Source organism: Miniopterus schreibersii, assembly GCF_964146895.1.
Source record: "Miniopterus schreibersii genome assembly, chromosome: 1".
Classification (NCBI taxonomy): domain Eukaryota; kingdom Metazoa; phylum Chordata; class Mammalia; order Chiroptera; family Miniopteridae; genus Miniopterus; species Miniopterus schreibersii.
Window position 1 is genome coordinate 158,825,787 of NC_138101.1, and position 17,396 is coordinate 158,843,182.

The following is a 17,396-nucleotide window of genomic DNA, read 5'->3' on the forward strand; positions in this document are numbered from 1 at the left end:
AACAAAAATATACAGGTAATGAATGATAAAGACTGCTAATGATTATCTCTAATATTTCACTCTGCTGGATGGAACAGGTAGTACTCAGTAAATAATATAACCTGGCATTAAAAATAGTATGTTTCACATCAAAAAAGTCTAGATGACTGTCAAACAAAGAGCAAATATGGCACATACCAATTAACAAAGCAGACTTTCAAAAATTCTGCTTCTGCTAATCTTGCAAAATTTACAAGTGTCATTTTTTTTTAAATTAAGCGAAAAACTAAAATCATCTTTTAAACACATAGAAACAGGCTGTACTCTCATCTGGGAAGCAATAAAGGCAGACACTCCTGAAAATGTCTTACTTGGAAAATTATTAATTGCTCTTTACTGTCAATCATTTTATGCCTTCCAGTCAAGAAAGATTGCGCAGGAAATGTCACAAACCTCAAATGTCAGCAAAGAGCCACATTAGGCCTACTAATAAATATCAGGTTTGAACACTTTAACACTAATATACTATATCACAGAGTAAGTATCCCATTTTACTCAATAGCAATAAAAAAAATAGAATCTTTAAAGGGTGTGCACATTGACTTTCCAGTGTGTGATTCAGATTAATTACTGATATAACTATACTTGACTCTGGAGTTTCTCTAACAGAAAGCAAAACTGGGGAAGTAGAAGATCTGTTAATTCCACAGAAGTCTAGGTGCTGGAGAAACAAAGACGACGGGGTTTCTGCTTGAGAGGTACTCAGAGGCCAGAGGGAAAATCAACATGGAAATAAATGCTACGGCACAGTTAGATAAGTGCAATAGCAGAGTGTGCAGAAAAGTTTTTGGAGCACAGGAGAAGACTTACTATGCTGATTCTTGAAAGGAAGGAGTCGTCTAGGTGGGAAAGGGAAATTCAAGTCCAGACAAAGGGACCTGTGCACCGACATATAGAGGGGTACAAAGAAGGAAAGATTTATCTGAGGGATGTGGAGGAGTAGCTGGAGCACCAGATATATACAGAGGTGAGAAAATTAGCTTAGTGACAGATCTTGAAGGGGTTTTTTTTTGCCATTTTAAGAAATTTTGACTTTAACCTATAAGCAATGGGAAAAATTCTTACTTCAGAGTGATGGCTCTAGTAGTCATGGAGGACAGGTAAGGGCAGGAAGTTATTTTAATAGTTCCATCAGGAAACAGTGAGAGCCTCAATTAAAGCAGTGGCCATGAGAAGGGAACAAAAGCTAGATTCCAGATGTTTACAAAGGTAGAGTTAGATGAACCTGGTGACCAACGGAGTGTGGGAACCAAAACAGACCGGAGGTACAATAACTCTCAGCAGAGGTGCTATTAAAATTTGGGGCTTGTTTGGGGAGTTCAGCACCCTTAGCCCCAGCCTGCTAAGTGCCCCCCAATCACTGTGACAACCTCCAATACCCCTACACATTCCAAACAGTCTCTCGGAACTGGGTTCCACTCCCCCAACCCCCTGCCCTAGTAGAGATCAGATGATAGGTAAGAGTTAAAGACAATCACTACAAATCACTGTGTCAAATGCAGTCCATCATTCCGAATGTCTCAAAACTTGCTCTTCTCTTGACCATACCAGTAATATTACTGTTTTTCTACCACCTTAAATCTTCATTTTCCTTCTCTGAGTTTACCAGAGCTCAAATCTCGGTCATCTTCTATTCAACACACTCAGAGTCAAAGATCTCAACTCCAAATCTTTATCCAAACCTCAATGGTCTGTGTGTCTGCTACTGAGGCATCTACACTTTGATATCTCAAAGCTACATCAAAGTCAGTCAAATTCAAAAACAAAAATAAAAAAGTCATCATCTTTCCCCTCGAACTACTGTAAAGGGTAAGACCAGCACTCTCGCCTCTCAAGCCCCAAACCAGAACGTTGCCTTGCATCCCGTCTCCTCCACATTCCACCAGTCGCCAAGCCCTGTCTCTTCAGGATGCCCCTGTATTCTTTTAGCTTTGCCCCTCGCCACTTCCTCTCAGGACAACCACCACAATCTCTGTGGTAGACAGAACCCTAAGACAGTCCCCAAAGCTCCCCACTTCCTGGTATATGGCTCTGTATAATCCCAGAACTATGAATATGATGGATTTCACCTCCATGAGGTTTGTTATAAGGCACAGGTGACTTTGAGAAAAAAGTTTATCTGGGTGGGCCTGACCCTTTAAATCTGGGTTAGAGACAGAGAAGTCAGAGATTCAGGGAGCTATTACTGGTTGCAAATGGAGAGCACCACATAATAAGGACGGCAGGTAGGCTCTAGGAGCTGATAGCACCATGCCTTACAGAGACTGAGGAAATAGGGATCTTGGTCCTTCAACTGCAAGAAACTGAATTCTGCTGACAACATTAAATGAGCTCAGGAGGGGATTCTTCCCAGGAGTTTCCAGAAAGGAAGTGAACACCTAGACTTCAGCCCTGAGGGACCCTGGCAGGGACCAGCCATGCTGCACTGTACTCCAGACCCGCAGGAAGTTTTCAGCTTCTCATTTTAGGGTAATCTGTTGTGCAGCAACAGAACAGCCTCTAACTGCTCTCTAACTGGTCTCCTTGCCTCCATTCTGATCCTCCCCCATCCAGCATCCAAAATGCTGCCAGACATCTTTACAAACTACAAAGTTCATCACACTACTCCTTGTTCGCAAGCCTTCAGTGGGAAAGAACAGAGAGACTTATCCCTGTCCTATGTGCATATATCTCTGCATGAAAAGCTGCAATGCTGAATCATAGAATAACAGTCTTTAAACAAATTAGTACTCTTGCACCACTGTAATGAAGCCCCGACCCTCCTGGCAGTATGAGCAGGCACCTATGACTCCTACTTCAACGCCCAGCACTTCCCTACGAACACCCCACTATCCAGCCATTCCAAAGCGATCTTACTGTTCAAAGTGCCGTAATGCTTATGTCTCGGCTCGCTTCGTTTCCCTGTATCACAGCTCCAACTCTACAAGACTCAGCTTAAGTACCTTACTGGACCAAGAATCTTAAGGGTCTCTGTACATCACTTTACCTTAGCGACTATTACACTGTGATGTCACTGATAATTTGTAGGTTCTCCCTGTTGATGGGAGGGAAGAGAAGATGTAGCATTCATCTCCGAGTCCCTGGATCTGTTATACAGAGATGAGTGAAGGTTTATATCCCCCCTCAATTCGTATGTTGAATCCTAACCCGTAATGTGATGATATCTGGAGGTGGGACCTTTGGGTGGTGATTAGGTCATGAGGGTAGAGCCCTCAGGAATGGATGGGATCAGTGCCCTTATAAAAGAGGCCTGAGAAAATGCCCCTGCACCTTCTGCTACATGAGGAAAGAATAAGAAGACCCATCTATGAACCAGGAAGTGGGCCCTCACCAGACACACAGTCTGCCAGCCCCTTGATCTTGGACCTCCCAGCCTCCGGAACTGTGAAAAATAACAATTTGTAGTTTAAGCCACCTGTCTATGGTATTTTTGCAATAGCAGCCCAAACAGACTAAGACAGATGGTTTAAAAAAAAAAGTCTGCTCAGAGAACAATTTCCTAATGAAGACATTGTACTGAATGTAATTTCTAATATAAAATATTACATAGGAGTTAGGACCAACTAATAGAACTGCAGCCTAATAAATTCAGGTCATGAGAACTCATACTCTGTTTCTAGTAACTGATCAGAAAAAAATATTGAGACCGAATTTTGGACGAATTTCAATATGGAAAAACCAAAAGCCCTAAGTATTGAAAAACTCCAGTAATGATTAAAATGTTAGTAAGACATTGGGTAAAGGGCTAAGATCACTAATCAATAGAATGTCCTTAAATTCAGTAAGAAAAAGGCTAATGAAAAATGAGGAAAGGCTATGAATAAGCAATTCATAATATAGAAAACATAAATGGGTGGTGAATGTATTCAAATGTCATACTCATTAGCAATCAAAGAAATGCCAATAAAACAAATTATTTTCTACCCATTAAATTAGCAAAACCAAAAAAAGTTTAAGTAACATCTAGTCTTAGCAAAATACAGAAGAAAGGACATTCCCATATACTATTAGTTGTGTGTTAAAAAACTGATACAGACTTTCTGATAAAACAAGTTGGCAATAAATAGAAAGGGCCTCAAAAATCTTCACAATTTTAAAATCAATAATCCCACTGATAAGAATTTATCTGAAGGAAATAATCATAGAAAAAAATACTTAGCTGCAAAGATGTGTTTATAATAATAAAATACTGGGAAAGAGAAAATTGAATGTCAAATAGTCAGCATTTGAGTAAGTTATAGTATATCCATAAACACAACATTATGCAGCCATTAAATATCATGTTGTCAAAGAATATTTAATGGTTTGGGAAGATGATCACAATATATAATTTTTGGTGAAAAAACGAGGTTAGTTAAATGTACACGGTGCATTTTTTGTACATAGTTTTTTATAAAATATACTGCAAAAGTCTGATATACCAGCTGATATCTCTGGATGAAGGGACTGCTGTTAAAGGCTATTTTTAGTGGTTATCCTATAACTTATCATTCAAATTAGGACACTTTTCAGAATGAAAGGGATAGCCACTAATACTTAAATTGGGACAAAAAGTACAACCAGCTCTGTCCAAGGCAAATCACAGCTTTAGTTAGTTTCATTTTCTTAATTATTATTTACATCAGGAGTTGGCAAACTATGGCCTGTGAGCCAAATCCAGCCCACGGCCTGTTTTAGTAAATAAAATTTTACTGGAGCACATTCACCCTGTTCATTTTCATATTGTTCATGACTGTTTTCTCACTAGAAGGGCAGAGATGGATATAGATGGGAAACATGAGATAGCCCTTAAAGCCTAAGTTTTTAATATCTGGCCCTTTAAAGAAATTTTGTTGATTCCTGATCTATATTATCTACAATAAATAAGCATAACTTTAGCAATAAAAAGAGTTATTTTTTAAAGTGATGATTTTGTAATTAAAGGCTATTTTTATGTAATCATTAAAGATCAAACAAATCAGCATAATGATAACTATCTTAATCAAAGAAATTCCTGTTAGAGTCTACTACAAGGAGACTAAGTCATTGTACTGGTCAGAAATATTATTTTTCTGATGTTGGGAGGACTATGAACTACTTCCTGAAAAGCTCTAAGTTCTGTAAATGACTAAACTGAAAATTACCCTGATTTTTCAATTTACTTGAAGAGAAGTTAAATGTGTAATTCATTAATAATATACACAGCAATAGTCCCACAAAATGCCTAATCAAGCAAGTACTAAGTATTACCAAAAAAAAAACAAAAAACAGCCCAGCCGGGCGTGGCTCAGCGGTTGAGCGTTGACCTAGGATCCAGGCGATCAGGGTTCAATTCCTGGTCAGGGCACATGTCTGGGTTGCGGGCTGCAGCCGATCAATGACTCTCATCATTGATGTTTCTATCTCTCTCTCCCTCTCCCTTCCTCTCTCTGAAATCAATAAAGATATATATTTTTTTTAAAAATTAACATTTCCATTGTCCAGTGTTGGTATACAATTTTAAAATAAGTTAACATATAGCTGTTGCAGCTAACTACAATACACAATATAAATAGACATTGTTTTTGGTCTAATCTAATGGATATAAAATTTTAAGCATAAAAAATAAATGATTACTTGTCTGCCAAAACTGCTTCTTAGATTGTTTTGTGAATATTTTAATTTCTTAATTAATGGGCAAATCAGATGAATGGTTAACTCTCTTTTTAAAAAAGTTTGTAGGTTTAAGTCTGAATCCCATAATTTCAGACTTTCCCAACCAAATACATTTAAATGTCTTAGTAAGGAACAAAATGCAGATTTTGCTTACTATAAGTACTCTGCCTTAGTCCTACAAAAATACATAACTTAGAAAGTTTTGAAAATTATTAATCTGTAATTGTCATTCTGGAATAAGTGATGTAGGGAAAATCTCAGGAAAATAAACAGTAGTTTAGTCTAAGTTCTTTTATTTGGAAAAATTATTTACAACTCCCAAAATACTTAGAAAAAACTGGAATAAACATACAGAAATAATACCATCCTTTAAAAAAGGTATACTAATCATCCAAAATAAAACCTAGTGAGAAGCAGCGATTCATGAATTCAGCCTCTATAACTAGATTTGTAATTCACATATATCTGTATCACTACAGCACTTATGAAGTCTCTTCTAGACCCCATCTCAGGTGTGTGACTTGGCTAAGCCCTTAAACCACGCTGAGTGAGTTTCAGCATCTTCCACAATGAGAGGGTCTGAACAGATTATCTCAAACGGCCCATCCAGATCTGTGTCTTTACGATTCTATGACAATGAACACTTTGCAGTTGGAATATAGTTCTCCACATCCTCTAACAAAATTCTCCACATCTTCAAAATTCTTAAGATCTATGTTATTTGCAGTGGGAAAAATGTCACTTGAAGTTAATACCTATTTGTAACCATAAAGACTGTCCTCTTGCTTCCAGAAATAGCACAGTGATATCGGTAAGTTTCTCCTTCTAACTTCTTGACATGATTCTGGAAGAAAAAAAAAAGGACTCAAGATTTGGATAATACATGCATTCAAATCGTATTTCTACTACTGTATATTAGCTAATTTTAATAACTGCTAGTTAGGAAAATTATTAGGAACAAAAGCACAATTCTACATATTCACATGTGAAGCTAAAAAGATACTTATCACATGTTTGTAAATTAACTTCCACTGTTCCTTTAAAGACAAATATGTATTAAATACTTACTAAGTGATCTTCTGGTAAATTAACATTGCATTCTGTGATAACTTAGAAATTTTAGAATATCTACCAGAAATAATCACACATTTTCATTCACGAGAATATGCACATATGCTAATATAAAAATGGGACATTAACATTAGAGGGGTTCTTAATCTCGGGCTCATGGAAGCACCCTGGGAGGGCTATAAACTCCCTAAAATAGAATGTAACATTTTGAAAATGTGGTTCTGCAACTTCTTTCAGAGGATGGTTCGTATTTTTCATCTGATTTTTAAATGTCTGTGATCCTTCTCAAAGGTTAAGAACCACTGATTTTACATAGAGGTAGATATACACATAATAAAATTCCAAGATAACTGCTATTTAATGTTTTTGAGTATTTAGTCTTATAGATTAAGTATGCACAAGAAATAAACATATGTATCAAATTATGTTCCTAATAGAGAAGAAAATTTAATAATATTAATACAAACATTAAAAAATTTCCAATATCTGTTACAACTGATTGCTAAAGACAATTACAAACATAAAATAATTCAAGTATAAATAGTAACACATTAAAATACATTTATTTACTTTTTCAACTATCTCAAAATTACTTGAATTAGTCAACAAATTAAAAACCAACAAATGGTTACTTTTTATAATGAACGCTAATAAAATATTATTAGTGATTTTATCTATAACATATGATCAGAGATTAGATAATTAATAAATATGAAAATGCAAAACATACCTAATAAATAAGACCTTACTATTTTATAATCAAGAATACAACACCAATATTATTAAAAGGATAATGTAATCAATAATAATCACAAGCAGAGACAACAGAGCTGTTATTTCAATGCTTAAATACACATTTTTAAAGGTCCTTTGTTCCCAGTCATTCTTTGACAATTATAAAAATCCATGAACAAAGATGAATCCCCAAAGAACTGGGCTCTCATCTTCAGAATGAGTCTCAGAAAAGTGGAGTTTAATAGTCACTTGTTTCACATTATGCCTGTATGAATTAGCTAAAATCTTTTAACATTTATAATTTAATTTCTTTAGTAAAGAGAAAATGGAAAATAAATATAATTTAGTAAATTTGTTTTCAGCATTGAAATTTAAGGATATATTAAAATATTTAGATTTGAGATGCACTATACAAAAAATACGACCAACTTTCCATCTTATATGCATTTTTATTAGTTATCAATCTATTGCTATCTTTAAACCATGGAAAGCTTTTAAAGTATAATTTATCACCATAATACACTACAGAAACCTTGTTTTCAGCACTACTAAAATCCACTACACTCTGAGATTCAGATTCAGACATTCAGTCACTGATGGCCACAGGATACCAGATTAGTTAATAAAATATTCACTCTCCCTTCCCAAAATGCATCTTGAGGAATCTATAATATTTAGCAAAAGCATTCAATTTATTTTTCAAGTAAATTCTAAGGAAATAATACAAGATATGAAAAACCAATGTGTATATAATAATGTTTCATTATTACTGTTATTAAAATAACAGGACCAACTTTAATGTCAAGAGCTAGAAATGGTCAAACACACAATACATGGTTACCAAGAGATGCTAATGCAAGAATTAAAAATGAAGCATTTCCATGAACATGAAAAATTAAAATGAAAAAGCAAGAAACACCATTTTAAATATTATATGATCATAAGTATGTGAACCAAGATGAATATTAAATAAATACTGGCTATATATATGTATATATTATATATACATGTGTATAAATGCATATACATACACACACGTATAAACAGTAATTATCCTAGAAGAATAGAGAATAAGCAGAAGAATATATCCTATAAAAACACAGTATATGACTTAGTAACTTTCAAAGCTGAGCATTAAAGAATACAGAGCAATACTCAGGAGAAAAAGAAGATGGAAAAAAATCAAAATATTCCCAAATAAATTATTTAGAATGTACCTATATAACAATAAGGGCTAGGAGGAAATAATTTTATACTTTAGTTCTCTTTAATATTTACACATTATGTTATACTTAGTCTCTTAAGGATAGAAGTCTATTTTCTTTTGTATATCCAGCACAGTTTAGATAATCAATAAATACATCGTACATAACTGATTATAGCAAGATGGGCGAGGGATGAGACAGCCTGAATTTCTTAATTCTCCAGGCCTACACTCATTGAGAAAAATTACCAAGTCCTCTCACTAATGTACAATCATTCTATTTCTTCCAGTAACTATAATAACATATAAAAGTTTAAAAGGCTGTCTGATATCTTAACAAAAACTAATAAATCAGAGAAGATAACAATATTTAGCTTTAACAATAAAAAGCTTCTTGAAGTTTTGTCATTCATAAACAGCTGTAAAAAGAATCATCACAAGGAAAAGTTTAATAACATAATGAGCTACACAAATGAAAAGTAAATAAGTAAAAAATAATTTTAACAAAGTTATACAATTTCCCAAAAGTCAAGTCTCAGTAAAGTTGCAATATATCCAGGGAAATTAAAAATCGTTACTTTTACCTAAGAAGGAAGGGTAATTATTAGTGATGATTTAAGTAAAACAGCATCTTCAATTAGTTATTGTGCCTAATTCTTATAGAAACTATATGCAGTGACATTTTTGCCAACCCTCAATTATCTAGGCCCAAAAAAAGTTTGTCAGTTATAGTTTAGGCTGGTCTTTAGATGGCATTCTTTTTTCTTTAAAGTGCTTGTTTTAAACATAAAGCATTTACTTTTTTGATAATTATGGTTTAAAAATATATATAATCCAACTGACCAGCTGTATGCAGTTTCATTCTCTTCAAATATATAACACATTAAATCTAAGTTTATACCTTGGTTTCAATTTTGGGGGAAAGAATGTAGTTGCCTGATAAGATAACTTACTGTGAAAATTAACTATGGGGGCATTACTTTCAAAATCATCATTTATATATTTTTTGTTCTCATTAAGATAATGAAGACTGAAAAACAAAAAGCACTGGTTTTTAAAAATAAAGATATCTATAAACTCAAGTGCCACATAAGCAATTTGCCTAATTACATGTTCAACTTCTATTTACATTAATTAAAACTAATATAACTGTGAAATTAGCATAACCAACAAAGGAGATTCAATTTTTGAAAAGTATAAATGCTAAAGACTGAGAATGTATGTACATAATTATAAAATGTCTCCCATTTTTCTAGCAAGAGTACCAAGAGGCTAAAAAAGAAAACAAGATTAAGGAAACACATTCTCAAAATTCATGTGCCAACTCTTACTTTACATCTAAGGACAGACCCAGAGAAACAGGTACTTCAGTTATTAAAACATGCCCCAGTTAATACTCCCATAACCTGAGTATAGGGTGATTTATGAAACAAAGTTATGTAATTCCATCATCAGGGCTCACAAACATAAGAACACATGAAGGTTGGACAAAATTTCCTTTTTTTTTCAACTTTAACTGAAATGCACATGAATACCATAAGAAAAGATAAAATTTTCAAAATGATCAAGTGTGTACTTCTGAGCTCAATAAAGTCTTTCACCAACTAAATGGAGAAGAGAGTTGATTTCCTGCATCATTTGATCTTTTATATTGCTCTCTTACTCCTTTACAGTATTACCACAAATGCCACCATTTTTATCTGTAGTCAAGCCATTACAATAAAAAGTTCAGATAGAGAGTTATAAAGAAAACTTCATTAAAATGGACTCTCAATCTAAATAGATCAGACAGTCAATTAATACCACAGTTTGTTTTGATTTTTAAGGATGAAATCAAGTAGTAGTATAGGAGACATTTACTCCTGTATTTCCAGTTCTTGCTGTGTAGGCAGAAAAAGAAAGAAAATAAAGTTAGAAGCATGCAGATAAGTAAAATATATTCACATATAATAAAAACCATAGGCTAATAACAATGAGGAGTGATTTTATTTTAAAGTCAAAGTAGAAAAACATTAATAAATTTATTTTTGGAAAAAGCTAGTCATGGAAGTATATTTATACAGATATATAAATATACCTGTATAATACAGTAAAGTTAAAACTAAAATGAAAGCCAAAAAAATCCTTTAAATGTTTTTTAAGGTTTGAAAATATTATAATTGTATATAATCTTTTTTTATTCTCTCCTCCAGCTTCTGTTTACCTGAATAAGTCTAGATTTACAGAATAGTCCACTTAAATTAATTTGGTTGGGAGAAAAGGAAGCAGTAAAATTCCAATAATTAGCTACAAAGCAGGAAACCAAAGTTAACAATGTTAACTAAATGAGCTATCACACAAATAGTAATAAAGCCTACGACTTCTTTTAACATTATCCTTTCTGTAAAAAAGAGCTTTGCTCCTGTGCAGAAAAAAAAAATTATCAGTTATTCCCGTTTAACGCATTACACTAAAATAAAACAAATAATCAAATTCTACTCTACAAACCATGTTTCCTGTGTAAATCCCTAAAGAAGTTCATGAATCAGGAACTTTAAGAATCACCCATGAAATTCTGATCCTAGAAATCTTTAAAATTAAATTTCACTCATGACCATGAAGAACAGAATTTATACCTCAAATAAATCATAGCCCTCGGATTCCTGTCTGTCATACGGGCGAATGATGCCGTCTTCATGGATCGGGCGAGGGGGACGGAGGCTGGACACTTCCTCAACTGATTCTGCTGCCCTGTAGGCATCAGAATAAGTATAAGAAAATGTGAGAATCTTTCAAAATAATACAAATATATATGTTGATTAAACACTGTACTATGTTCCATATTATGTCAATATTTGATAAAAACAATCAGAGTAACTTTAAATAACCTGCCCAAAATAATTCAACAAGCACTAAAACCAAGTCTGTCTCATTCCAACCTCCTCCAACTTTTTTCAAAGAAAAGAAATGTCAAAAAATAAAGGCGGAGATTAGATTGTCCACTCTGTGTCCCTGGTGTGTAGCACGGTGCCTAGCACATAGTAGGTATCAATAAACATTCGTCGAATAAGAGAGAAATGGAGCCATAAACAATGTCTCCTCTTACTCCTTTCTGGTGGCACTCTACCTTGTGAACCTGTCATAGAGCAGGCAAAATATTTACCTAGTTATGTATTCCTAGCAACAGTTAGCACACAGACGCATACCTTGCACACATCATATACTTAATTACCTCTGAATTCCTTGGAAGGTACTGCTGGCCATATCTATGATTCCTCCAGTGGGACCAGCCACAGCACCCACAAGTCCTTTTCCAATTCCTTTAAAGAATCCAGCAGCTCCTTCCTTTTTGGCACCTTCATAAAACCAAAGACATGAATATATAAGGATATTTTTAAATAATCAGGTTTGAACACAACAGAAGCCTGAGCCAAATGCTAAACTGCTTTACTCAAAAAGTTTCTAAAATTTGGCTTTCTAAAGAAGTTCAATTTAGTGATAATATGATAAACAGTGTTTCTCAAAGAGTATTAAAAATGCAAGTTAGCCCAGCTGGGCGTGGCTCAGTGGTTGAGCATCGACTCGACCTAGGATCCAGGCGATCGGGGTTCAATTCCCAGTCAGGGCACATGCCGGGGTTGCAGGCTAGGCAGCCGATCAGTGACTCTCTCATCATTGATGTTTCTATCTCTCTCTCTCCTTCTCCTTTCCTCTCTCTAAAATCAATAAAGATATATTAAAAAAAAAAAAAAATGCAAGTTATTAGGTCCCATCCCAGACCTACTGAATTAGAGACTCTGGAAGTGGGGCCCAGCAATCTGTTTTAATACACCCTCCAGGTAACCCTGAGGTATGCTCAACTTTTATAACTAGTTTCAGAAGTTTAGTCAGTACTTGTGACTAAAAGGTCTAAGAACTGACCAGAAAATATCTTCTTTTTTATGTCAGCCATCAGGAAATTTTTCAAGCAGTGCACTTTAAAATATATATATAAGAACTTTACTGAAATATAATTCACATACCATATAATCTACCCATTAATGTATATAAATTAAATAGTTTTTAGTATATTCAGAGTGTGTAACCATCATCACAATCAATTTTTAAAAATTTGTTCAAAAACAAATCCTACGCCCATTAGCAATCATTCCCTATTTCCCCCTGGCCCTTCCCATCCAATCCTATGCAATTTACCTCTTTCCTCCCACCAGTCAGACAGAGGCAGACACTAATCTGCTTTCCTTCTATCTCTACGGATTTGCCTATTGTGGACATTTCCTACAAATGGAATCATACAATATGTGGTATGTTTAATTAGTCTTTTCCACTTGCCATCATGTTTTCAAGGTTCATCCACCTTGTAGTTGTATCAGTACAGATAGTCCCCAACTTACAATGGTTCGAATTACTGTTTTTGACTTTACAATGGTATGAAAGCATTACCCATTCAATAGAAACTGTGCTTCGAATTTCGATCTTTTCCTGGGCTAGCAGTGTGCAGATGATACTGTCTCATGATGCAGGGCAGTGTCAGTAAGGCACAGCCCCCAGGCAGCCATGTGATCGTGCGGGTGAGCAACCAATACTACAGTGTAGCATTAAATGCCCTTTGACTTACGACATTTTAAACTTAAAATGGGTTTATGATGACATAGCCACATCATAAGTTGAGGAGTTATCTGTATGTGATTTCTTTTTATAGCTGGATAATTTCTCATTATATAAATATACCACATTTCATTTATCCATGCATTAGGTAATGAACATTTTGGTTGCTATTACATTCTGGCTATTATGAATAATGTTTCTATGAATATTTATGTACAAGGTGCTGAGCAAACATGTGTTTTTAATTCTCTAGGGTATACAGGTAGGAGTGGAATTGCTGGGTCACAAAATATAAACTCTATATTTATTTCCAGGTGTCCATTTGTTGAAAAGGCTATTCTTTCTTTATGGAAATATCTTAGCACCCTTCTCAAAAATAAATTAACAATAAATGTAAGGGTTTATTTCTGGAATCTCAGTTCTATCCCATGGATCTATCTATATGTCTATCCATATGCTAGTACCACACTGTCATAGCTACTGTAACTTTGTAGTGAGTTTTTAATTGGATGGTGCAAGTCCTCAACTTTGTCCTGTTTTTTCAAGATTGTTTTGCTTATTTGGAGTCCTTACAATTCCTGTATAAATTTCGGAATCAGCTTGTCAATTTCTACAAGAAGCCAATTGGGATTTTGATAGGTATTGCACAAAATAAAGTAATGTGCTTTTTAAAATAGGATAAAAAAATAAGTCAGTGCTATCAAAGGCCCAAAGCAGTCTAGTTTATGGACCTGCTGAAAATAGCATTCAAAGTCTGAATTATGGTCTACTACTTAACTCTCTACTTTCTGAGAAAAGCACATTTATTAAACAATAATTTAGGACTATGAACATAAAATTAGTCAGAAATTCCCCCAAATACCTAGTAGCAATCAAATTTACTGTTTACCATGCAGCAACTCTTCAGACCCTCTGCATGGTAAACAGTAAATTTGATAGCTACTGACTTGTTTCTGCTGACTTATTTAAATTTACTTATCAAGTAAGTAAATTTGATAGCTACTGACTTATTTTTTTATCCTATTTTAAAAACAGTAAATTAAGAAGGAAAGATTCTCAACCTACCTTCCACAGGTTTTGTTATTATTCCAGTCACTCCACCAACAACTCCCTGAAAGAGAAATCAATCATAAAGTCAAACTTGAATGGAAAATGCTTAATTTTAAATCAACCACTAGAGGTCTCTACAGACATACTAGAAAAAACTTTTTGAAAAAAATAAGTACTTATTTGATAATGTAAACAACATGTACATAGAGGTGAACACTTTGATTTTTTAAATATATCACAGCAAATGTTAAATGAAAGCACCTTGTAGAAGTAAAATTTTATAATAGAAAGAATAGTAAAGCAGGTGAAAAGATTTTCTGTTATTTCATATGGTATTTTTTTGTTTTATTATTTTTTAATTTTATTTTTTAATTAGTTTACATTCAATTATTATTTTGTATTAGTTTTGAGTGTTAAATCTCAGTTTCTATATCTGTAAAATGAGTGAGTTGAGCAAAATTAATATCTACTTATAAATTTTAATGAGATTACTTTACAACTTAATGAAAGTGTAGAAAATTGATAATGAAGGGACCCCTGAAAGATTTTGAGGAGACAGCATACATTACAAACCACTGGCGCAAACACAGCAGTTACAACTTCCTGAAATTTCCAAAATTAAAATAGTAACATATTTATACATTCTTCATAATTGTCAAGTAGTGGTAATAATTAAATCTACCTATATATTATAAAAACACATAGAAAAAGAAGTGAAGGATATACACTCTATTGAAAAGATTAGATATCCTTGCAAAGAGGTGAGGGGTGATCAAAGAGTACTCAGAGCCTTACCTATAATAATTTCATTACTTATTAAAAGGAAAAGTTATAAGTTCTTACAATTACTTATAAGGAAAATATTCATGTTACCTATAATTAAACCATATTCATATATTGCCTGTATAATTTTTTTGTTTCTTTCAGAATGTGAATAACCCCCCATCTTCCCATTAATGGCCTGCTTAACTCTCAGTATATTATGAATTAGAATTATATTCATATTGTACTATAATCACAAAATTTAGTTAATATTTGCCCTAAAAATTTTTTATATTTCAACTTAGTATTTAGACACTACTCCCCACCACCTTTTGTGTGTGTGTGAATGTTTTTTGGGATATGCATGTTTTTTTGTTGTTGTTGACGACACTATTACAGGTGTCCTCCATTTCCCCCACTTTGCCCCCCTCCACCCTACCTCCCACCTGGCCTTCACCACATTGTTTGTGTCCATGGGCTATGCATATATGCACATATGTTCTTTGGCTAATCTCTTCTAGTCCCCTCCTTCCCTCTGAGATCTGTCAGTCCATTCCCTGTATCCATGCCTCTGGTCCTGTATAATTTTTAAAGTACTGAAAAGTAGTGACTGGCACTTTCCAGTTTATACACAACTTCTACACCTCCCTTCCATAGAATGGTCCATTGATGATGACCTAAACAGCTCCTCCTCCCCCCAGTTATCATGATTTACCACATTTTTCTGCTTATATATTCCTCCCCTTCCACACTAATACTAACCTGCCATCATTATGGAGTTTTCACTCCAACCCAAGTGCCAAACTAAGTTTGCAATTTTGAGGATAGATCTGATGTTGATAATCGGGAAGGAGAGCAAAAAGGAAACAGAAAAGTTGACAATTTATCACTCCTGCTACTCTAACAGACCCTGACTCACAAGTAGTATTCCAAGAGTACATATTCTAAAGTGTATATAAAAGTTGAGGGCTTCCTGAAGACTCAGCAGACTTACTCGCAGGAAGCCCTTTCCTCCTCTGGCCAAGCTGTCTCCAAAATCTTTAGGTTGTCGACCCATCTCTTCTCTTCTTTTTTGCTGATATTCCTTGTCCAACGTAATTGCTGCCAAACCTTTTCCAACAGAACCAGTGATTCGAGATACAACTCCTGCTGCACCACCTATTAAAAGGCCCAGAGAAGTCAGTCACACTGTTTCTTCAAAGAGCATTAACCACTATACATTGCACTGGATTGCTTTAAACCAGCGCTGTGGAACCTTTTTTCTGCCAAGGGCTATTAAGATATTTATAATATCATTCTTGGGCCATACAAAATTAATAACTTAAAAATTAGCTATGAAAAAGCTCCTAGACTTATTGAATTTTGAGTCCCACCTGCAGTTGCCTTGGTACGGCCAGACCAAATGATTTTGTGGGCTATATACAGTCCTCAGGCCAGATGCTCCCCACCCCTGCTTTAAACTAACAGCTGGTTAAAATTCTGTCTCATACACAAGAATGCAAACATTTATTTTTCCCATTTATCAAGAAGAGAAATAAAACTAAAGTACATGGATTCAACACTACAAAGACACATAAAACAACCAGCAAGTCAAAGTTAAATTACTTCCCATTTAATAAGAAAACACATCTTTTAAAAGGGATTATTAGAAAAGTGAACTTTTTATAAAATACAATTTGTTTTTTATAAACAATGTATATTATAATAATAAAAAATATATATCCAAAAATATGTGATGCATACCTACTGTGTGTCCAAAGAGACTTCTTACCCCAATCACTAATCCCTCAGCAAATTCTTCAGGGCCTTGTACAGCACCCTGGCAGGACAAAAAAAAACACAAAAAACTATTTAAAATCTAAACAAGTTTAAGACTTTTAATTTAGTATTTCAGGGTATCCATGAAAACACAGAATCTACAAAGAGCCATAATGTTGTGAAGACACAATATTTGCCCTCAAACCCAAAGATTGAGGGAACACCTACTAATTTTGAAGACACTTTCAACCCCTGTGATCTCAGCATACCCTTTAAGATTACAAAAACTGGGTAGGAGTAAATCTCTGGCTCAGTCACAGTCTCAGCACAGAGTTCTATCAGAATACTAAAAGCAAGCCGCGCTGGCAACAAGACTGAGAGCCCTCACAGTGCTGGCCCCTTTGTTCTATTTATTGTCTCTGCTTTGTCCTTCTAAAACCCTCACTAGTTTGGGCTCCTGGATCCTTTAAATGGAGAACAGGCTAGAGTAAAGCTTGAATACGAAACAAAGTCAGCTTTTAATGCCCCATTAGTTCCTTCCATAGTGGTGAAACAG

General features: G+C 34.4%; 1 protein-coding gene across 4 annotated transcripts in view; it reads right to left on the minus strand.

Annotated features, from left to right (window-relative positions):
* VPS13C (vacuolar protein sorting 13 homolog C) overlaps positions 1–17,396 on the minus strand; it is a 165,423-nt gene that overhangs the window by 3,966 nt on the left and 144,061 nt on the right. For 2 of the 4 annotated variants that reach the window (XM_081137882.1, XM_081137883.1), the window contains 6 exons: positions 16,826–16,901; positions 16,077–16,240; positions 14,336–14,381; positions 11,895–12,018; positions 11,299–11,413; positions 6,429–6,517 (listed from right to left, as the gene is read on the minus strand). In XM_081137882.1, the coding sequence (XP_080994008.1) occupies positions 6,429–6,517; positions 11,299–11,413; positions 11,895–12,018; positions 14,336–14,381; positions 16,077–16,240; positions 16,826–16,901 (614 nt within the window). Of the gene's footprint in view, positions 1–6,428; positions 6,518–8,248; positions 10,564–11,298; positions 11,414–11,894; positions 12,019–14,335; positions 14,382–16,076; positions 16,241–16,825; positions 16,902–17,396 lie in introns of those variants that run through there. The other 2 variants (XM_081137884.1, XM_081137885.1) reach the window with 1 other exon arrangement.